The sequence below is a fragment of the Pomacea canaliculata genome, linkage group LG11, assembly GCF_003073045.1.
Source record: "Pomacea canaliculata isolate SZHN2017 linkage group LG11, ASM307304v1, whole genome shotgun sequence".
NCBI lineage: Eukaryota > Metazoa > Mollusca > Gastropoda > Architaenioglossa > Ampullariidae > Pomacea > Pomacea canaliculata.
The window spans coordinates 5,764,100-5,789,203 of NC_037600.1; the positions used below are offsets into that span (position 1 = coordinate 5,764,100).

Here is a 25,104-nt window from a genome sequence, read left to right on the forward strand (position 1 = left end):
AAGAGAGATGTTGTCCTGTAACTCATACTTGCCGTTCACATACTTGTAAGTGCTCCACTGCAATCCAAACCCTTCGATCCTTCAAATACTTATTCATTCTGTACTGTCATCGTTTTCCAAACAAAACCAAAACATCTTTCTTTCTAGAAGGAACTCGATCGCATGCTCTTCAAGTCGTTGACTTTGTTGCCCAGGTGTATCGCTTCTGTGATGGTTGTAAGCGCTGACAAGTCATGTGCAGGTGAACGGTAACGAAGGAAAGAACTGTATTATTTCGCGAAAGTGCCTTACCGTCTTTACACTTTTGTGATTGTCAGTGGTTACGATGTATACATGCACTTGAATTTGTGGATACTCTATTTGTGTTTGGAACTATATGATTAGTCTCAGGTATTTTGCTGATATGAGTGAGTACGTACTAGGACACACAGATATTTCATTAAACCGACTTCTTTGTAAAAAGATGTTATCATGAGAAGTCAGATATACTTCCTTTGAACAAAATCCTTACAATTGTATGAATACACGACATCCTGGCCCAACCGTAACGATTTTAAAAATATTCTAACTGGCTGGTTCCCCGTACTGTTGGAGGTGAAGGTAGGTTTGCTTTCACAAGGTGTTACTTGACTGGCCTGCTCCACAATTTGACACTATCTCTGACCCCTGTATGGGGGACAGGTGAGGACCTGAATAAAGGTCTTTACTGTCCATCCTTCTGGTACATCCTTGTATGTGTTGCTTGTGGCCCAGAAATAAACATTAGGACATTGGCTTATCATAGTCTCACAGAACGATCTGAAATGGCTTCTGTAGCAGAAGAACAACATTAATAATAAAAAACTTGTGCAAGTAAATGTCATCCTGAATAATTCTAAATGGGCATTAATTTTAGTATATTGTATGTTGATATTGATTTATGTTTGTAGTAAAATACAAAAAAAATGTTTTAAACATTTGCTATGACGTAGATATACGTAACCCTACCAGATAAAGGAAAGCATTACTGATAACTGACGGTGTAACTGCTAACTATATTTTAGTGAATCAGGTGAGTCAATAGTGTCAAACTTCATGTAAATTATATAGTCTGTAAATGTTTATAATTTATTTCGATATGGTCTTTGTGTTTATAAGCTCTTTTTCTGAAATTTGTTTCTAACCTAAATCATTGTTTAACTTTAATGATAAGTTTTAGAGATGGCTCTTGAATTTTACTAATGATTGAAAATATCGTATCTTCAATTTTTTTAAGGTTTTTTTTTCGTAAATCATCGTTCAGAAATGATTATTTTATTTTAATCAATTGTTTCTTACCCATTGACAACAGTGTCTTGGGCTATGACACAGGGAATACTGCCCTTCTTCACGTTTAGTTTTTCCAGCGTTTTGTGAACTTCGTTCTTGTTCCTCAGATCGCATTGCACCACAGTGAGGTGACCACGGGGAGGGTCACCAGCCTCATGTGGTTCGCCACTTGTTTGTAACATGTTCCACAACAGAGATATCACAGAGTCACGGGGTTCTGGAGAATCATAGAGAATATACACCTGGTGACCTCGTAGCAGCCACATTATCCCAGCCAGGATCAACATTCGTGTTTTAATCGCACCAAAGTGCGACGACAAGAAACATCGTTTCTTAGTATGAAGCATCTCTGGCCATGTCTGGATGCAGTTGTCCATCGCTCGTACATAGGTCTCTGCTAGTGAACAAGCTTCTTGCCACAGCTTGGACATGCAGGTAAGGTTGTCTTGTATGTTCTGAGTAGACTGTGTCGCCGGCCAACAGAACCTAATGCAGTTTGTTGAGCAATCAAAAATCTGTCATGAGATGATAAATAATGATATTATAAAATTATAAAAATATTAGTGGTAAAGGATGGCTTAATGGAAAATTACTTGTAGTAAAAAAAATGGTAATAATTAAAAGTATGGGTTTAATGGGATAGCATGATGTATACTGGTGTTTTTGCCCATAATTAACGGAAAAATTATCTCGTTTTCAATTACATGCCTAATACTAAACATTTGTATAACAGATAATATAATGAAGGTGCATTATATGGTCATATGACGGCTTAGCTTTTATTGATATCAAAACTAAATTCATAAAAAAGCAGATGGACTTTTCAAGGTTCATTTAAATTTTCTACACTATTTTATGCATTTAATGTAGTGCGTAATACATCTCAATCTGCACAAACATCTTATTGTAGTTTTTATATGCGATGATATGCAAATAAAGAAAATAACGAGGGCAAACATGTTTTACCTAGCTATCAGAGTGAGATACAGATCATCGTTCATAACGACATCATCAACTCTGGCACACGTCCACTTCCAACAGTCACGTAACCTGTTGACGACATCAGACGTCACGACCCAAGGTGTAGACGGGTGTGACAAGTCCTCAACACACAGACACTGGGTAGTGGGGTCTTCTGTGGCTTACACACCTACACACTCCAGCAGTCTCTGTTACATAAGAAACGAAATATTACTGAATTAAAATTACATATGATCTGTTTTATTATTTCCCCTTTATCACATGCGTGCTAATAAGACTAGTGTAAATGTACCACAAAATAAAAATTTTATTTTTATTTTAATGATTACGGTTACTATAAATAAGGGCGTCAGACATTTTTTAATCACCTATTTTGTCTTTCTGTGTAGACATATCGAGATTATTTCATGGGGAGAAGCATCCAACAACCAACCTCAACCAGTTCATTGTGCTTGGCGACAGCACGACACAGTGAGGCGCGGGGAAGGTTGGGTAGTATCAGTGTGTGACGAACTGTAGGACACTGTGTGGTCTGACATGACATGTTTAATCACACACGAATTTTGCTTCTGTAGCTTGCTGTACAGCCTCAGTCATTGCTGTAACAATACATCCTCCCTCGTCCTTGCTGATCATCGTCACGTCCTCATACACCTTGTCACTGACCGCTTCACCAACCCCAACCACCCCCGTGACTATCTTCCTGTGCACGATACAAATGTCCCAACAGGCACGTCCCTCATCCTTGTGTAATCGACACCTGACGGCACAGGTATGTAACCATGTTGTGAAAGTCAGTACCTCGGGGTTGTTCAGGTTAGTCGCTGTGTTGAATGTGTGAGGACAAACATTCTTATCTTAGTCACACTCGAATCTCGCCATGTGACAGATAGACAGTGCAGACATGTGCATGGCCATGTGTCATGTCTACAATCTCAATGGCTTTGTGCATTTTTAATGTCAAGGAATTGACTGGGAAATGTTAAACCACATTATTGGCCACAGAAACTGGAGTTTATGTAATCGAGTTTTTGTTAAGTAAACAGGTGGCAATACTTGAAATGACAAGATATCCAAGTACTTTTCGGGTACATTTCTTTAAACATCATCAAACGAGACCGCATTAAACTTCTTAGTGATCCCCTCAACGCTTGTATCATTCGGCGTTGTCTGAAACATAACAACATGAACACTGCTCTGCATCCACATGTCTTTTTAAAAAATAAATAGTTTACACCTAAATGAAAGATAAATTATTATCAAAAACACGAAACGTTTTGTAAAGTAGAAAAATGACAAATGTAAATGTAAATATAAAGATAGGTAATAAAACAATAACCAAAAGGTCCTTAGAAACTTGCATTGATGAAAAGTTAAATAAAATAATATATTGTAAGCATAAGGATTAGATATGTTTAAACTTAGAACATGCAGTAAGTACATTGCAAGAACCAAAAGCTCATTAGACTTAGGACAAAACAAATGTTACATACAAATTTAAATAGTAAGAACAAAAGTAACAATGCTGTCTTTTTTCCAGGATTAGATATGTTTAAATGATGAGTGTATATAAACTGCTTTGCATGTTTCTAATCTAAAAAGATAACATAAATAATTTGTAGATATTTTAGTGTTCTTATATTTAAACTTGCATGTTGTCTAACACGCTTCCTATTTTATTACAAATAACCTCAAACCAAAAAGTGTGAAACAACTTACTTTCTGGGTGACATGATTTTTATAATAAAGCAGTAATTTTGTATTAAATTCTAGATCTTTGTTCTTAAACACAAATTACAAATAGTTCATACTTCAAATAAACAGGAGTTAAATATTTTTTAAATACAAAAGTCTCACACACACTGCCTTTTTCTCCTGTACTATCTTTATTTTTTTTATTACTTGTTTATAAACTAGGAGGTTCTTGCAGATTCTACTCTATTTCTTACCATCAGAGAACGTTCTTCACAATCTAGTTTTCTATTTCGCTGGGTGATCCGATGATGCAAGAACGGAATCTTTCTGAAAATGTAATATTCCTTTTGAAATAACCAACCGCTCAAGAGAGATCTTTTGTTTATTACCCTTTTCGTTATATATATACATGGATCATAAAAACTGTATGCTTCTTGAAAGTAAAAATCATGTTCACAAGTAATTTTTAGTAAAGTGTCATTTGTTCATACCGGGATTCTAGTAGCTCTCATCAGTTATTTTTACATTTATACGGATCAGTATACAAACGTGAACGAGTAATATTTTATATTTTAATTAAAATAATATCTTAGCTTCTTACCCTTTAAAAACCATCAATGAGACGATCCCAGCCACCAGTAAGAAAGTCGAAATCACTGACCCCAGTACAATCGCAAAAGTGTTGTCCGTTTCAATCACTTTTGCAGCAAGTGTTTCTGTCACCAAAATACAAAGTTAAAAATGAAATGAGACAGAAATAATTATTAAAACCCTTGTCACACTTTCCTGCTTCATTTGTTTATCCCTATGCACACATCCCTCTAGCAGTTATTTCAGAATATTAAAAGACAGATTAAACGAACAAATAGTTTTATTACCATTGTCGTCAACATTTAGTTGACACGTCTCCTGCTGACCAGAAGTAGAACCTTCATGCCAACAAGAGTAGTTACCCCTCTGATCCTTTGCTACCTCCAGTATCCTGAGAGTAGTGTAGTAGGATACATCATCAGTGTTCAGGTAACCATGTTCCACCTGACACCTGGACCTTGTGCCCTCCCATGAGCAATTCGCGACCACTGTTTTATAAAGAAAGAAAACATTACAGTCTAGAGCAACTGTCTCAAACTCATATTAGCATGTGGGCCGCAGTGGAAAGTAACAGCCAGTCAGCGGGCCGCACCACGAAAAGAAAATGTTTTTTCATTAAATTTTACGAACACTACTGTCACTGCAGTTAAATGCTAAAATAAAGTTTTTATAATTATTAATTACATTTAGTGTAGTTTATTACATGCACAGGCAGTTTAGTTTATTAAAATAAGTTGACGTTGTTGTCTCTGTCACTAATAACGGGGGTAATTTTTCACTGCGGGAGTTAAATCACCAAGCACAACATATATATACACCGCGGACGTGGCCGAGGGCCGCACAAAAATGTTTCGCGGGCCGCATTCGGCCCGCGGGCCGCGTGTTTGAGACCCCTGGTCTAGAGCAATGACTCTATTGCTGATAAAATCACCTATTGTGCATTTGGATGTATGAAAGTACTAAAAAGACAACATAAACATATTAATTTGTCTATAGTTTCTTTTAAAATAATTTGCGTTAGCGGAGAAGACGCAATTTAAATTTTTCGAAACTCTCTACACATTCTTAATTTATAATTTAACTTTTAGCAGGTCAATTACAATGTATAATTCATTCAGATATATTGTTAAAATTTAGTTTTATGATGATGAAAATACATGTAAACATGTATACATGAATACCTTTATGTAGTCTCCCATTAATAATTATTTACTAATATGTCTTTTTATAAATATATCAAAAAGAAACAAAATCCACTTTCGTCTCTCCTTTCTCTTTTGTTTGATAAATTTAATTAATAAATAATTTTCTTTGGAATCTGAAAAAGATCGAATGCTGCCCACTCGCAGGTTTGTTTTTACACGAACAGTTACTGATTTCGATCTTAATAAGATATTGCAATAACTTAGCTTAGGACAAAAAAAAATTCCTACTGTGTTTTTCTTGCCCGTTGTGTTTATAGACCGCAAACCTTCTTCTTGTTTTCGCAATGTCCTCAGTGAAGAAGCAAGTGATGTTGGCTTGAAATTGGTTCTGAACGATGCTGCATGTGTCGCTGCTCCCTTTCATTTACAGACCAAAGGTCGAATATTAAATTTTATAACAACATAGCTTTATGGACACGCAAGGCACGATATAATGTTGGGTACTGAAGTTGGGAATATTTTCTGCATTTACAGAAAATTTGCATCTCAGAACAGATGAGCAACGACACAAAGACTGTACAAGACTGGTTCATTTAACTTACTTAGAAAGGAGTAAAATATTCATTAATCCAAAGACGATCTGCTGTTAGTGTTAGTAGAAGATCAATCTATGTATGAAATTTAAAATTGTAATAAATTCTGAATAATCTGCGTCAGTTAAACACAATTTAATGTAGAAGGTCGGAAAAGCATGAATACAAATTGAAGATATAAGTGAAATTTTAAGTCAAATATGCAATATGTAAATAAAAAAAAGTCTTTATATAAAGCAAGCTCAACAATCATTTTGTTAGAAAATAGTTTAGGCAAAAGGATTAGAATAAATTTAATAATTTGAGGACATTAAAAATCACCAAGTTCAAACTCAAGCTCGCAAGCTCCCGGAGACTTCGGTCCGTAGCCATCCACCTGACAAGCGTACTTCCCGGTGACCTCTGAGGTCACTTCTCTGATGGTAACTGTCATGTTTGCTCCAACGGTCTTGCTGGACTTGAAGCCAGGTTTATCATAGCATTCAAGTTTATTATTCAACCACCAGCAGTCTATTACAGCATCTGTCGACATATAAAGTGTTTTAGAAACTGACAATTTTAAATTTCTTTTTTGTATGTTATGTTGTCGTGTTTTTAGAAACTTGTCTAAGACAATACGTGTTCAAATGTGAAACTATCTCCACTCTGGAACATTTTAAGGTTAATAATACATTTTTGAAGGCATTTTGACCTATTGGTACTGAGCTCTATTTCTTTAGAGGGAGGATTTTTAGCATTATAATAAGTGTGCACCAATATGAACGAACATTTTACACCTTCATTCAGCAGTTGGGTATGTTGTTTATGAGGAGATAAAGATGGTTGGAGAAAACACAAATGTGGGCTATACTTTTGGGCTATACATTTTTCTAGATGTTGTGACCACCACACATTCAGAATCCTACACCCAATAGGCTATCATACCATAGTCTCTAGACAATACTACACATAGTGTCTTGTTATTCGTATTTATTAGAGCAATTCCATTCTGTAATCATTGTTAAATCATTTCAATACCTCTTCATACAAACAGGAACGCAATGCCTAAAATGGTCTTACTCTAAACGATTATCTTGATATTTTACCTTGGCTGCCATCTTTGGCATAGTGGTAAACCGAGAATGATTTCTTTGTCACACTGAGATCCTCGGGAAATTGACAAATAAGAACTGCTTCTTGAAGAGGCTTCACCAACGGTACAGTGCACTCAATCTTTCCATCTGAATGACAGGAATGAGAAATTACGATGATTAAATGTTCGTGAAATACACAAATACGGACGAGGAGATGGGAACCGCCCTCACCTAAAGCTGGCCTTTAGAAAAGTGAGGTCTGACGTCCTAACGACCCCAAAAAGTCTTCCGAGGATTTTTACCTTTACCTTTACATTTTGAAACACATTTCAGAGCCAGGCTAGAGTGTATGTGCATTTATACCTTTTCGCTCTGAAATAAAACAAAATAAATTCTTCAAAAAATCTTCGTAGTTATAAAAAAATAATGACGTTATTCATAATCTAAGTGTAAAAATTGCATAGTGAAGGTATCGCAGAGAATATCATATTATTTCCACAATCCAAACCTTGGGTGGAAACAGCAGTAATGTATAGACATGACAAGACGATGGCTAGTTTTCCTGGCACCAGGTGTGTCTGACGAGAGTAAGGAATTCCATGTTGGAAAAACGCCAAAGTCTCTGAAGGTGTCATGACGAGCAGTTTTCTAAAAAAAAAAAAAAAACATATTAAAAAACATTTTACAAACTTGGCTATGTTAGGTCATTCTGAGGTTAAAGCTCACAATATACGTGATTTAGCAAAACATCTTTTGGGTAAAGAGCACTCAGGAAAACGCATCATATTTTTTGCATTTATTTGATCCAAAAACACAGTCAATAGAAATAATAGAAACGAAATGATTTCAATAAAATTACCGAACAAAAAAACTTAAACAATAATTTATGTTAACTTCAAGATTTATACAATTGAATGTCACACTTTTAACTACGAAAGTCGGAAGAGCTTTAATATACACTAACGGCCAAAAATATAGAAGTATGCTGTTAGCCAAGATTCTTTAAAACAATAATCTTTTCTAGATCGACCAGAAAAAAAGAATAGCTTATTGAGGTAAATTTGACAGCCATGGTATTTTTACACCTGATCCAACACACCTCACACTATATTCACTAAAATCTCCTAAACATTCTAGCGAAACCTAATGACCTGCAGAAAGAAGCTGTCGATGGAAGAGGTCGTTGACGATTAAAGCTACTTGTGACCTGTTATTATCACCTTTGAAAAAAAAATCCAACGTTTTTCAGGACCGTTAAAACGAGAGTGTGCGAGGTCCCGTCACTTCCCACGGCAGTCTGGTTTCTGTGCGCTCGGTGAAAGTTCTCTTCGTCTGCGATGTACCTGTCCTGTTATATACCCTGTTATTGTAGGGCATTGTGGAGATAAGATTAAAAAATGTTGAAACAGCTACAAAAAGTACGTCAGAAGGTTGATTTTTTACATTCTTAAGAGATGGCGGTCGTACATAGTTTTAGCATGTGATCGCTACAAAATATATTTCTGGACTGGAACAAACAAACATGTTGATTGTTACATGATGGTTTCTACATTCTTAATTGCTTTGTTATTATTTTACTCTCCAACTTCATAATGATGGTGTCAATGGGATGCAAGATAGAAAGTGTCCTCTCTCTTTCTCACCCTCACATGCGCCCTGCGCACACAGACATAAGTTCCTGAAAAGTAGATAAAGATTACTTTCATCCCCTCTGTACCCTTATGGTTTATGAAAAAAACTAGAATGAATCATCAGGCACAAGAGCACCACGATTTCTGATACGAGCACACGCCGATTGTAGTATAACTGACTTATATGTATCTTACAATTTTTCAGAAACGACCAATCTCTGTAGATAACATTTGTCCTGACCTGGTGTTGACAAGTGGTCTCTTGTGACAGATAATAGAAAACACACTGTGGTATAGAAGCACCTCAATAGGTACAGGCTCGCTGATATCGGCATTAATGATGAGTACGAGATTGTACAGACTCGATGAGCTGAACTGTTTTATGAAAAGAATAACTCTAGTATTAAACTTTCCCGCGTGTGCAAGCAAACTAGAATGTTAACCTTACACTTGACCTTAGTAATAAAAAATTAAAGTATTAGATGAGTTAAGCTGTCCCCATGTCTCAGTGTTATTATATTTCATTATATTCGAGTAACAGATAACTGATATGCAAGCTAATAAATAAATGATTACAATTTTGTATGGCCTTGATTTGTTAAAGTCGACAACAGAAGATATAACCGGTTGATTATACTTTTTCGACGTGATAATAATGAGATAGCGATTCATGGAAAGATCTATCATTAAGGAAATTTATTATGTAACATATCTGCCAAAACCATCAGAAAGGCGACGACATAGATTAGAGGACTGTCCCGGTACAGGAACACACGTGGTTTGTTCGACGACTGCATTTCCACCTATAGTCGCAGAAGGAACACCACCTAAATGCGCAGTGTACCTCGACTTCAATGCCTTTGTGTGTCGGTGAACCGAGCAAAACAGCAATTTCTGGAGTCAAGGGTCTATCCAGGGCCTCATTTAGTAACTAATTATTGAGATACCTATAACTGCAGTAAAAATAGTTTGATAGAATAGGGACGTTTAGCATAGACACCAACACAGAAAATCAAGCAGAATAGACATCAGAAATCTGGATATTTAGTTTCCAAAAAATCAATCAATCAGGTATTTTGTTATGTTTGAAAGTAGGTGAAGGTTTAGTTGATCAAGCGCCATGACGAAGTCAGTTGCCAGTTGCTTAATTCAACGTGACTTTGTACTCAAACAACAGAAAATGAGAAGAAAACAAAGTAAATTTTAATATATATATACTAATAAAAAATATGGTTGTTTGGTATTTGCTGTGTATATAGATACTGTAAAAAAATTCTTAATTTCTAACTTTTGATCTACTTCTTGATTTGTGAATTCTCTGTCCCATACAGTTATAGTTTTTAAGTTGATTTTACTGAAAGAAAAGAAAACATATCATTGTTAAATGTCACAGCACGTAAATAGAAGGGGAAAGACGAGTTAATAAACTGTTGCAGGCCATCGTTTTACTTCCCAAGGAGACATGGCGAAGGGAGAGATACGGCGTGTTGGGGAGAGGAGGCTGCGTCTTCCTAGAAAAGTGCAACATTCGCACTTTTATGCATCTTAGTTTTTTGTATTTTGTATTTTTTTGTATGTAGACCTTTTCGTTTATTTCTTTAAAACATGTGGATGTTTATATTAGTAATGTGTTTTCTGTTTTTGAACTGTCAATAGGAGCCGTCTGAGGGACCGGAAGATGGCCATGAGTATTTGGGACTGCCTTAAGCTAGGGACTAATGGGCCTCGCAGATGCTATGAAGTATTTGAAGTTTTTTTTTTGTAAGTTGTTTAGAGTTTATTGGTATCTTGGAGTATTTGGTCCAGGAAAGTTAAGGTCGTTCGTCCCCAGAGACAGAGGTATTTAGAGTGTAACGTCTGTCCCCAAGTGCAAGCGGCAGTTGTGTATTGTTTATGTAATTGTCTCTACGTTTCAATATATACTGTGATTTTGGAAGATATATATATATATGAAACGTTAGTCCGCAGTGACTATTGAGACAGTGAAAGAAGTCTTGTGCCAAGCTTTTCTCTTTATTAGTCTAAAGTGTGATCATCAAGAAAAGGAACTTTCTCTCACTACTGTGTTTAGAATTAAAGATATTAATAAGTAACGAAAAGAGATCTTAGTAGTAAAGATTAACAAATCGAGTGTGTGTGACAGATATATATAACTTTGAACTGTAGACATAACCCTCACAATACTCCTAAACATATAAAAGACAGACCGAGAGATAGAGAGTGGTACTATCAAAAAGGTCTATCAAAAATTGTAATCTTTAATTGAATCTCGAACTAACAACGTGTTTTCAACAACAACAGAAAATAAATAAAAATAAAAATAAATAAAAAAATAAATTAACAAAGCATACTGCACAAGGGAAACGTTTTGCTCGAACCATCATGTGTATGCTTACATATCTCTAAACACATTATTCTGCTGTCTTCATTATACTAACATTCGCTCTTCAGAAGTGGATTCAAAAAAGCTAACATTGACACAAATTTTAATAACATATTCAAATTTCCCGATGACAAACAGTATAATAAAATCTATATTTTTATTGGATAACATAGCTTGCTAAGTGCAACTGATATGTGATATTTGTGTACTTACTATTTCTGTCACTAAAACAGAAATATACGATCACATACGATTACTGTGCCGCATTACGATAGAACTATCTCCATTTTTATCCGCCTACTGTCCACCACTCAATCTCTTAACTGTGCATCGAAAGCAGACTTTCTAGTAAACTATTACTTCTAACAACAGTCCATACCATGGAATTCTTTTTTTTTTTACTTGTTATTCTCTATTTTTTCGTTTATAGCTACTTTTTTGCTTGTCTTCCTCTGCATAATCATCGACTCTCTTAGTTCTTGTTACCTAAATACTCTTAGCGCTTTCTGAATTTTTCTTTTAATATAGTCATTAATGCTGTTCTTCATCTTTCCGTACTTTCGTATCTTGTGAGTCTTGACAATGGTCCTGACCGGTCAACATTAGCAGGAAACACACACACATATATTAGAAGAAAGTTAAGGATTTCCTCGAATGACAATCAGCTGTGATGTACAGGTGCTGATCACCAGCTGTTTTTTGCTAACATCTCCAGCACTTCGGTGCTTTTCCACGTACACCACGACTTTCTTTCTCACCGGGTATTTTTGTAGTTCGTCCACGTGCATGGCGCGGAGAGCATCAGGTTGTCCTCTAAATTTATACTTGCCATTCACATACTGTAAACTGCTCACTGCAATACCACAATCATTCAGTCCTATCAAAAACTGATACATTCTGTCTGCTTCACTTTCAAACAAAACCAAAACATCTTTCTTCTGAATGATCGACGCTGTCTTCAAAGTCTGGTCCCCAGGTGTTGTCTGTGTGTTTGGAGATCTGTTGTCATGTGCAGGTGAGACGGTAACTGAAAGGAAACAGAAAGAACTGTTATCGTGAAGTCGTTCATCTTACCCTGTGTGACTGTGAGTGGTTCATGTAACCTGCTGAATTAATGTCGATAATTTTTGCGTTTGGACTATGTTGTCTCGTTTTCGTTATATGAGTGAGTAAACTTACTGCGGATACAAAAATATTTCTTACTTTTTGTTCTGAAAAGGTGTTTGATGAGAAAGTCAGCCACTTCCTTAGAACAATCCTTACATTCATGAACTGTCCATGGCCCAGTCTTAACGTGTTTAAAATATTTAACTGGTGGTCCGTCTGATGGAGGTAGACAGGTAAGCTTGCCTTCACCACCAGGTGTGACTTGACTGACTGCTTCAGTTGAAACTTCCCTGACCACTGCAGGGGGACAGGTGAGGGTCTGAATAAAGGTCTTCATTGTCCATCCTTCTGGTACATTCTTGTTTGTGTTGCTTGTGGCCCACAAATAAACATCAGGACATCGGCCTCTCAAAGTCTCACAGAACGATCGGAAATGGCTTCTGTAGCAGAAGTTAAAAAAAAAGTAATAATACCTTATCAAAATGAAAGTCGCATTGCATAATTAAAAATGTCAGTGCTAAATAAGGAAGAGGGAATGAAATGGGCATTAGTTGTAGTGTGTATGATTTATGTTTATTTAATCTTTTTCTGTAGCAAAATAAGGAAAATTGGTAGTAAACATTTAATAAGGCGTAGATAACTGAACCCTACCAGATAAATTAAAGCATTAAAGATAACTAAATTCGCCACTGCAAACTAAAGTTTAGTAAAATAAGTGAATCAATATTGCCACACTTCATGTGCTTTAGACTAAAGTCTGCAAATTTTCTGTTATCATTAAATATGAATCGGTCTTTCTACATATATATATATAGGCTTTTTCTGCTTTCAACATGTTTGTAGACTAAATCTGTTTTCTTTATACGTTTTTAACATAGTTCTTGCTTTTTTGTGTTTCAAAATGCCGTATCAAAATTTATTTCTCTCAAATTTTTTAGGAGTCCGTTCTTTTTTTTATTTGTCGTAAAATTATCGTTCAAAAATGAGTGTTTTTTTTTTTCACCAAGTGTTTGCTTACCCGTTGATAACAGCGTCTTGGACTATGACACAAGGACTACTGCCCTCCGTCAAGTTTAGTTTTTTCAGCGTTTTTTCAACTTCGTTCTTGTTTTTCAGATCGCACTGCACCACACTGAGGTGAAATCGGGAAGGGTCATCAGCCTCATCTGGACCACACTTTGTTTTTAACGTGTTCCACAACATAGACATCACAGAGTCACGTGGTTCTGGAGAATCGGAGAGGATATACACGTGGTGACCTTGTGACAGCCACATTTTCCCAGCCAGAGCCAACATTCGCATTTTATCAACACTAGGTGACCCGACAAGAAACAGTCGCTGTTCGTTGAGCATCTCTACCATGTGTGGATGCAGTGTCCATCGCTCGTACAGGTCTCCTGTCAGTGAAACAGCTTCTGCCAGAGTCTTGGGCAGCAGGTAAGGTTGTTCTTGTATGTCTAGAGTTGACTGTGTAGCCGGGCCACAGAACCTACACCAAGACCAACATATTGTTGAGGCAATAAAAATCATGTCTTGTTATAGATATGGTTTAAAAATTATAAATATGTTTTGATAAAGGATGGCTTAATTAAAAGTTACTTATATTTCAAAAACGAAAGTAATCTGAAATATTTACAAGTATTGTTTGCATTGGATAGCACATATATATATATACTGGTTTTTCCCATAATTACCGGAATAAACTGTCTCGTTTTCAATGTCATGCCTTATACCGCACCTTTACAGAACAGATAATTCAGTGATGATATATCATACAATCGTATGATGGCTTAGCTTTTTCTGATACCAGAAATACATTCTTTAATAAGTAGACGGACTTGCAAAGCTTCATTTCAATTTTTCTGCAATCTTTTGCATTTAATGGTGTGCGAAATGGCACCTGCATCTGCTGAACATCTAATTTTAGTTACCACGTACGGTGATATGCAAATAACAAGGGCAAAAACATGTTACCTGGCTATCACAGTGAGATACAGATCATCAGTCCAAACGACATCATCAACCCTGGCACACGTCCACTTCCAGCGGTCACGTAACGTGTTGACCACAGAAGGTGTTGACGGGTCTGACAAGTCCTCAACACACAGACACTGGGTAGTGGGGTCTTCTGTGGCTGTCACATCTAAACACTCGCGCATTTTCTGTTACACAAGAAGTGGTATATTACTGATAAAACAAATTAAAAACTGATTAACACAAAATAGGGAAAAAATTAGATGCTCAATTCAACGATTATGGTCCTATTAACAAGAGCGTGAGACACTTTTTACCCTATTTTTTCTCTGTGAAATCGGCTCTGTTATGGAGAAAAACATCCAACAACTCACCTCAAGCAGGTCAGTATGCTTAGTGACAGCACGACACAGTGAGTCGCGAGGGAGGTTGGGTAGTATCAGTGTGTGACGAACTGTAGGAAAGTGTTGCTGGCCTGACATGACATGTCCTATCACACCATTTGCCTTATGTCGCTGGTCTGACATGACATGTCCTATCACACGATTTGCCTTCTGTAGCTGCTGTACAGCCTCACTCACTGCTGTGACAATACATCCTCCCTCGTCTTGCTGACCATCGTCACTGTCCTCCACCTTGTCACTGACCGCCTTCACCACCCCCACCAACACCCCGTGTTCTCTGTGCACGATGACAAAGTCCACACAGGCCACGTCCTCCTCCTCGTCTACCACACCTGATGGCACAGGTAGACCATGTTTTTGGAATTCACTACCAGGGTTGTTCAAGTAGTCCGTGTATTTGAACTGTGTCAGGACAAACATCTTTTCTTGTCTTTGATCGGCCATGTGATGTAGACAGTGCAGGACATGTTGCATGGCTCTATCATGTCTCAGAACGCTCATATCTTGTGAATTTTTAATGTCAGGAATGACAGGGATGTAAACATCTCTCCCTGACACAGAATGAAGTTTATATTGAGTTTTGTTAAAGTAGAAAGGTGGCACGAAATGGCAAGAATCCATTATGTCCGGGTACATTTCTTTAACATCATTAATCAGACTGTTCATAAACCGAACGGTTGTATCATCTGGGGTTGGCTGAAAGAAAACAGCACGAAAACTGCTCTTTTTAAAGAGAAATACTCGACACTTAAACGAAACACAAATTATTATTAAGAACACGAAAATTATTGTAATGTTTTAAATGACAAATGCAAATGTCAATATGAATATTGATAATAAAATAAGAACCAAAAGGTCTTTAAAAACTTGCATTCATGAAAAGTTTATAAAGTAGTATGTTGGAAGCACATAAGTAACATTGTTTTCTATTTTTCAAGATTAGACATGTTTAAACTTTGAACGAGCATGAACCAAAAGGTCATTAAACTCAGCTTTGATCAAGTGTTATTAAATAAAGTTTTAAGTTGTAAGAACAAAACTAACAATGCTGTTTTTGTGTCGGATTGGATATGTTTAAACTCAGAATGTGCATAAAATGTTTCGCATATCAATAGCCTAAAAAAGAGAATATTAAAGATTACTGAGTGAATACTTTGTGTCGTTATAGTTAAACTCACATGTTGTCGAACAAGCCTTCTATTTTATTACAAATAAATAATCATTACTAGCAACAGGTGTCACACAGCTTTCTATCCCAGTGACATATACTCCTTCTAAGCTGTTTATTTGGATTAAAACTGTGGATCTTTGTTTTCAAACATTAATTTCCAATAGTTTTATATCATACTGGCAAAAAACATGATGTATTTAAACTTTTAAAAATTGCAAACTATCATTATTTTAAAAAATTCAAACAATCTTTATAAGTTTTCTATTTATGAATTATCTGCATACTAGGAGGTTCTAGTTGAGGCCACTCTATTTCTCACCATCAGAGGGTCTTCTGCATCATCTGCTTGTCCATTTTGTTGGACAATACAACGACGCAAGAACGGAATCCTTCTGAAAATTATATATTATTTTTAAAACACTGAGCAGACTCAGGGGATGTCTTTCGTTTATTACCCGTTTAGTAATTTTACATGTATCAAGTAAATCGTATGCTTCTTGAAAGTAAATTTCATATTATTGATTAATTCCAATTTGGTGTGATTTGTTAATATCTGGATGGTGGTACCTCTCAGCGGTTATCTTTACATGCATACAGATCTATATACAAGCAGCAATAAGTCATACTTTGTATTAAGTAATAGCTTAGCTACTTACCCTTTACAAATAATCATTAAGACGATCCCAGCCGCCAGTAATAAAGTCGAAATCAGCGACCCCAGTACGATCGCCATTGTGTTGTCTGTTTTGTCAGAGTTCGCAACACGTTTTTCTGGCACCGAAAGTAAAATTGCATACATGTATAAATAAATCAGAGATGACTAATCAGAGTCGCAGTCTCACTGTTTCAGGTGCGTATCCTTATGTACTCTTTACACTATCAGGATAACTGAAAGATAGAACAGATGAGAAAATTATTTCATTACCATTGTCGTCGACATAGAGATGACACGTCTCCTGCTGACCAGAAATAGAACCTTCGTGCCAGCAAGAGTAGTTGTCCCATGTACCTTGTGCTACATGTGATATCCTAAGAGTAGTGTAGTAGGATACATCATTACTGTCCAGGTAACCCATCTGACACCTCGGCCTTGTCTCTTCCCATGAGCAATTTGCCACAACTATTTTAAAAAGTACGAAAACAGATAACCAAGTCGGCTAGATACTGTTCTCGTTGTGGGCTCAGAAAAGAAAATTATTCTAACAGCACCAAGGTAAATTGACATATTAGGCAAAGTCCTAAAACGTCTGATATGTCATTAAACGATAAAATAAACTTGTTAAATTTTACAAAGTTTTCAATTGTGTTCTCATAAATATCGTTTGAAGTAAATGGTTGTACATACAGTATTTAGTGCCAACACTAGCACATGATTTGTCTGCTATAGATTCCAAAAGCATTTAGTACTAGGGTGTTTTTTTTAAATGCGTGCACACATGCTTCCGTTGGCATTATTGATTGATTTGATTTTGGCAGCAAAAGGCATTCTATAAGTGATTATGATCGTGGTAAAATCTAAGAATAACATAAATATGGCAGGTTGTAAAATAAAATAGCTTACTTTCTTTGTCTTGTCCATTGTGTTTATATACCCCAAATTGTTTCTTTGTTTTTGAAATGTCCTCGTTGAATAAGCAGGTGACGTTTGCTTGAGATTCATATCCACTGTGAACAATGTTACAGTTATCTCTGCTCCCTTCAACAGATAATATTTCCAACATGTGACTTCTATAAAAAACCTTTCTTAAGGCACCAACCTGGTCTCCACACAACATTACTATATGATAGTGACTAAGGTTAGGCGTCTTTTCTGAATTAACAGAAGAATTGCTTCTAAGAGCAAATGCGTGACTATACACAGGTCGAATGACTTTAACAAAACTAAGATCTTTTTTCTGAGTGATTATTTGAACAAAAAATTCCTACATTAAACGCAAGGCTTGTTGTAAGATCCTTTTCCGTACCAGTCAGAAAGCAAAATGCCTATAAACCTTCATGCAATCGGTTACTACAAAGTAAGAAAACCATCATGTAAAGCCATTCAATAAGTCGTTCATAGTTGACATCAATTTAAAAAATACTTTAAAAGGATCTGAATAGCACGAGCATAAGTAAAGGAAAAGGAAAAATAATTTATCTCAAAAGTGCAATAAGAAAATCAAAACATTTAGCCACTCCATGCCACAATGCAAACCAGTCAGATTTTTACCGAATCGTTTTATGAGAATGGACACTTTATATTTGCTAAGCTGTAAGGAATCATGAAATCACCAATATCAAACTTGATCTCGCAAGTTTCCAAAAGACTTCGTCCGTAGCCGGCCACCTGACACGCGTATGTCCCGGTGAGCTTTGTTGTCACTTGTTGAATGGTAACTGTCAGGTTGTTACCCACGGCCTTGCTGTACTGGAAGTCAGGCTGAGCATAACAGTCCAGTTTATTGTTTAACCACCAGCAGTCTATGATGGCATCTGACCACAAACAAAAAGTTTATGTACCAAACATTTATAATTTTGTATTGTTTCTATTGTCTGCACAAGTGTGTGCATTAAAAGTATCAAAACGTTTTACAATGAAAGCCAACTCCGCATTTGCACATTTTCATATAGAAATTTTGCTTTGACCTATTTTGGCTAAATTCTAATGAATTCTAGGGGAGAAGCCCTAGCTTGAGAGTTAGTCCACTGTTTTAAGCAGCTGAATTTAGTACTGGTGTACCAAACATATCTTGCTTTGATTGTTCAAATGTTTCCACGATTATAAAGAACTCAGGTACCATATGAAGGGAAGATAAACGAGATAGAACATAAACTCTGTCCTGTAAGTCTCATGATGTAGACCTTGTAAACTAATGCATTCATAATTCGACATCCATTATGTTACTAAACCGGGATTATAATAAGTTGAATGTATTCGACACAATATTGCCGGAAGAAGGCTTATGTATTTGTAGAAACAATGGGTTTGGGTTAGCGACATCAGATCATTTATATTTCAATTATTATATACAGAGGTGTTTATAATGACATTCAATTAGCTAAGCTTTGCTTTAGTTTCTCACCTGGACTGACATTGTTGGCATAGTGGTAGACAGTGAAGTCTTTCTTTGTCGCACTGAGGTCCTCGGGAAAGTTACAGACAAGAACTGCTTCTTGAAGAGGCCTCACCGATGGTGCGGTGCAGGTAATCTTGCCATCTGCATGACAGGAATCCGCAATTACTAAAATCAGTGGTTTATGTTATTTACTACTAGTTGTGCGCTTGTGGAGTGCTTATGTAGGCACATCGTATATGATGGCCAGGATAGTGTGCATGATATATCATACTTTGTTTCCATCAAACTTTCAGTGATGGCTGTCAGTGGTGAGACTAGAGTGTTGACCACATTTGTTTGTATCAATGATTTTTGATACTTTTTAATAACATTGGCGAAAAAGTATTACTTCATTAAATATTGTTTCATCTTTCCAATCAATAACACATTTGATTGACACTTAAAAAATTGAGCAAGGAGTATATAATTATTTGCAAAGAAGAAAACCAACCTTGAGTTGAAGCACCAGTAATGCAAAGACATGACAAGACCATGGCTAGTAGTGATGGGAATAAAATTGGACGACGAGAGTTAGGGACATTGTGATGGAAAAACATCAAACCGCCTGAAGTTATCATTCCAAACAATTATCTGGAGACAAAAAACAAAAGAGAGAAAATATAGACATGAAACTGTAGAATTGAATTGCACGATTACTCAGTCTTTCAGATAGCCCCTGTAATACTGCCTCCGTTTGCATCCCTCACTTTCTCCGGATCCACCAATTCCGTTCACCCTATTTGTGAGAAGTCTTAGAATTCTTTTCGACATATTATTTTCATTTTAGAATCGTGCACAAGGTAGGCCACATCAGACATCTCTCTGTAGACTCCGCGAAGCAGCTTGGCAGCCAGACAGGACAGTTTGTTCAACCCACGGTGGCTTTCGGCTTTCTCTCCATTCTACGTACCAGGCTGGACATGTTTGGCCGTTGCTCTTTCTCCTTCTCCAGGCCCGGCAAAGTGGAGTCGGTACATGCCTTCTGATCTGGACTTAAAATATTTCTCTTTCAGAAATACCTACTATAAATAGGCCATTCTGTAGTGTTTTCTTCCCCGCACTCCTGTCTACATTGCTTCATGTTCTTGTAGCGCTCGCCAGTGCACGTGCGTGTGTGTTGTGTATTTTTCTTTTTTTGTTTAAGTTTTACATGTTCTCACACACTATTCTTGAACAATCTAATTTAACATTAATTTGCTCTGTATTTATGTATCCGTAGTGTATGTGCGTACATGAGATTCACGTTAAATATTTGTACTGTCTTGTATCAAAGAGAGAGAGAGAGAGGATACTGGATGATAACGGTTGCCCTTTTGTACTGCCCTAGTTTACTGAATGTTTTACTGAGCAATCTAAGTTGCTATTTCTCAGAAATGTCCTTGTTGCTCAACCAGACGATAAATAATCTGGGACAGAGGAAAAATACTACAAATATTTCAGCGCACCTACTGACCTTAGTTTCATAACTATTCCAAACGAGACTTTTATTAAAAATTAACTTTATAACCACGATACAACTATGTTCAGAAACTGTTGATAAAAAAGGTCAAACTTCCATGTTGTAAGCACAAGACCAGGCAAGAACAGACTCGACTGGTGAACCTTTTCAGCCTGTATGACCTGTCTGATTCCTCCAATTAATAGTACATGTTAAATATCGTGCACCATACAAATGCTTGTAAGGTGAATGAATAAAGCAATGAAAAGAAAGAAAAGAAAAGATTAATATTAACAAAAGTAAATGAATAGGAGGGTAACCACTTTGTTACTGTCGACCTGTTAACTTCATTCAAAATCAAAGGATATTAAAAAATCTAGTTACACAAGCTAGAAATGTGTTTCTTCTTTCTCTCACTTTCTCTTTCTCAGTCACACACACACACGTGCGCGAAATGTAGATAACAAATATCATTCTAACCTGTGCAGCTTTTGTAGAAAATATACAAAACCACAAGGGTTTTTCAGGACTGACAGACACAGCGACTGCACAGCTTCGTTGTCATTGAATGTACAATGTAGATATGTTTATCTGACTGTTGTTCACAAGCGACACTTGGGTGTGCGAATACAAACTTTCTGACCTTGTGATATCAAACACGTCAGAGCTTGCTCTCTTCAAAGGTAGATAAACCATTTTTTAAACAAGTTTCATAACTTATAATGATTGCCTTCAACTTTGAAACTCAGAATGATGTTCATATGCTTCCTCAGTAGAGGATAGAAATATATTTACATGATCAGCAGAGAATTACTGTTCAGGAGGATCGTCACTTTTTTTGATTCTTTGATGACAGTACTTATTCCTTCCACTCGCACTACTCTTTTCCCTTCTGTATATCTCCGTGTGACTAATGTGCACAGCCAGGGCAGTGTCTCAGGCATGACCAACAACATTCTCCCCGGTTGTTTTGATAACCAACACTTTCAGTCCCTGCACGAAGTTATTGTCTTTATTGTCTGATTCAACTAACTCCAAATAAAACCATAAGGTCTTTAAGAGCTTGATTGTGTGTTGTCTAGTTTGCTTTTTTTCTTAGCTTCTTTTCCGTCGTGTCTTCCTTCCGATCATTTTTTAATTTATTTATAAATTTTTATTTTATAATTTATTTGTTCGTTTTCATTTTGTTGATTCCGCCAGTTTACTTCCTCATTTCTTTGAGTCTTTTTCGCTATTGCGTAGAAAAATATTTCACTCGAAAAATAAAGAAAATGCTTTTTTAAAAAAAAAAAAAAATCAATACACATTTCGCAAACTTATCGACTGGACGTGCAAGAAAATTTCTTAAATAAAGTCAAATGACAACGACGACGAAAATGATGATTGTCGTGGTGGTCATTGTATCTGAGCATATTTAAACACTTACATCGCTAAAGAAATATTTATAAAGTTTTCAATTCTACTGGTGTAGCTTTTCTTCTGAAAGGTATGAGAACAAGGTTTAATGTATTTGACACACCCTTACCTGTTTTAGTGAGTGGAACTTTGGAACAATTGCCACAGCAGGTCAGCATTCCAGAAACTGAAGTAGTAAGGTACTTGACCGTAACACCATAAAAACAAAATGATAAACGAGAATGCTGGTAGAAAGACAGCAGGAACAAGAGAAGACTACAAAGAGGATAGCCCTCGGTAACATAGATAACAAATGTTACTAGGCACAATCCCTTTGCGACAAGAAGAACGCATGATGACAGTCACATTTATCAGGATCACGTGTCAGCATTTTTTCAGAAATTCTCTGTTGAGTGTCGGATAATATGCCACGATTAGTACTTGTGATACAAGAGGAAAGGACACACACAGACAGAGATAAAGATACTCTCGCATCAGAGTTTTTTTTATTTAATAACTTTAGCTAAAGACACAATCTAAAAAGCTACAAGTACAAACGTGTTCAAGTTAGTATCTATAAACCAGGTAATCGTTTTTGTCAGATTTATTTGCTGTGACCCAATTTATATCTGTCTACATATTTTACATGGTTTATATTTCTCACAAAATTACTCATAACACAAACCCACCTCTTATATATACAAACAACAGCCTAATCTGATGAAGAAACTGTTGATTGCTCGATCATGTAATTTTAACTGAGTTCTAAATGTGCATTTTCAGTTCATCATCGTCTTTTTCGGCAATTTTCGAGAACTTGCTACAAAATTGTAGGACGGTTTACCGTCATGTTTTTTTTCCCAGAACTACATGATTTTTTAAAACTGAGATAGCTGAACTACTTATCGCTTCTTGCTGAGCACAAAAAAATAAATTTATCTCGCCATTGTCCTTGCAGATAAAGTAGAGTAAGTAATTGGACATTTTGCTTGCATGTATTCCAGAGGGTTTGTACAGGTTCAACTTTGTAGTAAACCTGATTGTACGAATATGCCAGATTCTATTCAGCTTAGCTTCCCAGTCCTGTCCGCAGTTTTTTTTTCGCAAAAAGCCTTCACTTGCTGTAGCGTCACGTGGGTGTTAGGGGTGCTGGCCATTGGTTCCAGCCCCAGGAGTGACTACTATGGATGGGGTGGACTGGGTGACTGGTTCTGTTAGTGGACACAGCAGCCAGTAGTAACCACACAAGTTAGGGGTGGATGGGAGGCGGGTACTGTTAGTGAACGCAGTAGCCAGTGGTGACCACAAGGAGCCAATGGAAATCCGTGGGCTAGTGCTCGTTCAGTAGCCGGTTGGTGACCACCACGGTCTGTGTGAGACGGGACTGGGCTTCCGGTGTTGTTGGTTGTGAGCGGGTGACTTCCGGACACTTCAAGACCCACTTGGATGAGTGTGTGATTTGTTGACGGTTTTACATTTTTTTCTTATACGTGGAAATCTTGATTAGCATTAGAGAGGCTGCGCATATATGTGTGTGCGAAGCTATGTTTGCTCTACTAGTCTAAGAGTGGACGTGCATTAGAAACTGAAGGAGACAAGTAAACAGAATACAAAGTGTACTTCATCTAACGTTCGGCCTGAGGGCCTCAAGGGCAAGAAATCTGACAGTTGTGTGCCGCAGTGAATGCAAGTGTTTGTTCTCTTCTTTCCCTTACTTACAATGTTACTTATCTGTTTCTTGGGTGTGGGGTACATTGCATATTTGTATGTGTGTGTATGTGGATATATATGAATTTTCACATTTTGTTATTTTTATTTTACGTATGATTAAAGTTATCTTGTACCGCTTATTTCGTCTTCCTTGTTGTCTACGTTCATTACATTTTTCAATAGGTACGTCGTGACTGAGTGGGTATGTGTCTGCCAATTGTTGACACCAACCTACCCGGTTAACCATTTTACTTTCTTTTTCCGTTCAGGAAATGAAGTGTGTTCAACGCAAGCCTTTTTTGTAATTTTTGTTTTATTGCTGCAATAACAATCAGCATGTAGGATTAGTACAGAAAACTTTACAATTCTGCCTACCCACGGTCCTCTGCTCACACAGAAAGACAAAGTTCATTGTGTCACGAAATTAGCAATGACCTGTAATTTGTTGCCTATCTTATTTATTTAGTTGCAATTCTCGAAAGGAAATAATATTCAAAAAGAAACAGAAAATTCATATTAGCAAAGTATAAATGCAAGCATCACTCATCTAACAATATTTTACAGGTAAATCTACAATTTCACACATCGACGAACAAACACAACTGCCATGTAATCTTTGGTTGAGCAGGAGTAGATGTCTGTATATAGATTATACTCGCACAGCGTTACTTTTGTCTACAGTAAATAAAGCAAAGAGCCAAAGACATGTATGGACAATGTGCTGAACATGTTTGTAGCAATTTTCTGATTACAAGGAAGTAAAACTCTTTTAAAACCATCACCGTAAAATAATAATGGGAAAAACTGTTCAAACTGTTCCTATTATGTACAGACAAGATGACATCCGAAGGAAACAAAAATAAAAGACTTTCAATTCAATACTAATAAAAAGGGCAAAACAATGCTTGATATTTTCAAATACTTCAGAAATTCTGGATTCTGAACGATGCATCACATTAAACTCCGGACTCATTTTAAATTCAAGTACTTTTTTTCTAACACTTTAAACTTGTGTCCATTATAGAAGAACACTTATCGAAACAACTTGATTAAACAAGAACGGGAAAATCTTAAAATGTTGCTAAACGTTTCAGCTTATTGTCGGTTTGATTAAACAGCATCCGTTGTTAATTATTTAAAATGTGTCATGTAGAATCATTTACGTTATTAGCAAAATGGAGAGAAAAGGACAAAGATATGAATCTCGTTTGGCAGTTCTGAAAAAATCAATTAAAATCTAAGATTTATTTTATTTAAAGTCAGGTATCAGGTTCATCTATTGCATTTATTTTAGAGCATTTCATTGGTTAAGCGCTAAGAAATATTAATTAAGCCGGGACAAATGGTTCGCAGTCACTTAATCCCCAGACACTTAATCCCTAAACTAAATCCTTAACTATAAAAATTATG

At 36.4% G+C, this 25,104-nt stretch overlaps 4 protein-coding genes across 5 annotated transcripts in view; 1 reads left to right on the forward strand and 3 right to left on the reverse strand.

Moving 5' to 3' along the window:
• The window catches only part of LOC112574760 (tenascin-like), a 121,243-nt gene that overhangs the window by 20,460 nt on the left and 75,679 nt on the right, over nt 1-25,104 (forward strand). The window lies entirely within an intron of this gene.
• LOC112574762 lies at nt 632-1,634 on the reverse strand. Its single transcript, XM_025256010.1, has 2 exons — nt 1,318-1,634; nt 632-810 (listed from the first exon to the last, which is right to left on the reverse strand). The coding sequence occupies exons 1-2, from the start codon at nt 1,593-1,595 to the stop codon at nt 654-656; spliced, it is 435 nt and encodes a 144-aa protein (XP_025111795.1). The 5' UTR covers nt 1,596-1,634; the 3' UTR covers nt 632-653.
• LOC112575680 lies at nt 3,388-8,693 on the reverse strand. The gene is made up of 9 exons (XM_025257659.1): nt 8,607-8,693; nt 7,895-8,034; nt 7,399-7,533; nt 6,635-6,835; nt 6,009-6,137; nt 4,863-5,063; nt 4,586-4,700; nt 4,239-4,311; nt 3,388-3,459 (listed from the first exon to the last, which is right to left on the reverse strand). Exons 2-9 carry the CDS (start codon nt 8,019-8,021, stop codon nt 3,388-3,390), a joined length of 1,053 nt encoding a protein of 350 aa, XP_025113444.1. The 5' UTR covers nt 8,022-8,034; nt 8,607-8,693.
• On the reverse strand, nt 11,487-22,392 carry LOC112574756. Of its 2 annotated transcripts, none has more exons than XM_025255999.1 (13): nt 22,115-22,392; nt 19,603-19,742; nt 19,119-19,253; nt 18,328-18,528; nt 17,618-17,752; nt 16,982-17,176; nt 16,713-16,827; nt 16,376-16,448; nt 14,856-15,581; nt 14,482-14,669; nt 13,526-13,996; nt 12,604-12,947; nt 11,487-12,427 (listed from the first exon to the last, which is right to left on the reverse strand). In XM_025255999.1, the coding sequence occupies exons 2-13, from the start codon at nt 19,727-19,729 to the stop codon at nt 12,039-12,041; spliced, it is 3,099 nt and encodes a 1,032-aa protein (XP_025111784.1). In that variant the 5' UTR covers nt 19,730-19,742; nt 22,115-22,392; the 3' UTR covers nt 11,487-12,038. The 2 variants fall into 2 exon arrangements, with proteins under 2 accessions (XP_025111784.1, XP_025111785.1); XM_025256000.1 differs by lacking the exon at nt 22,115-22,392 and adding an exon at nt 21,070-22,092.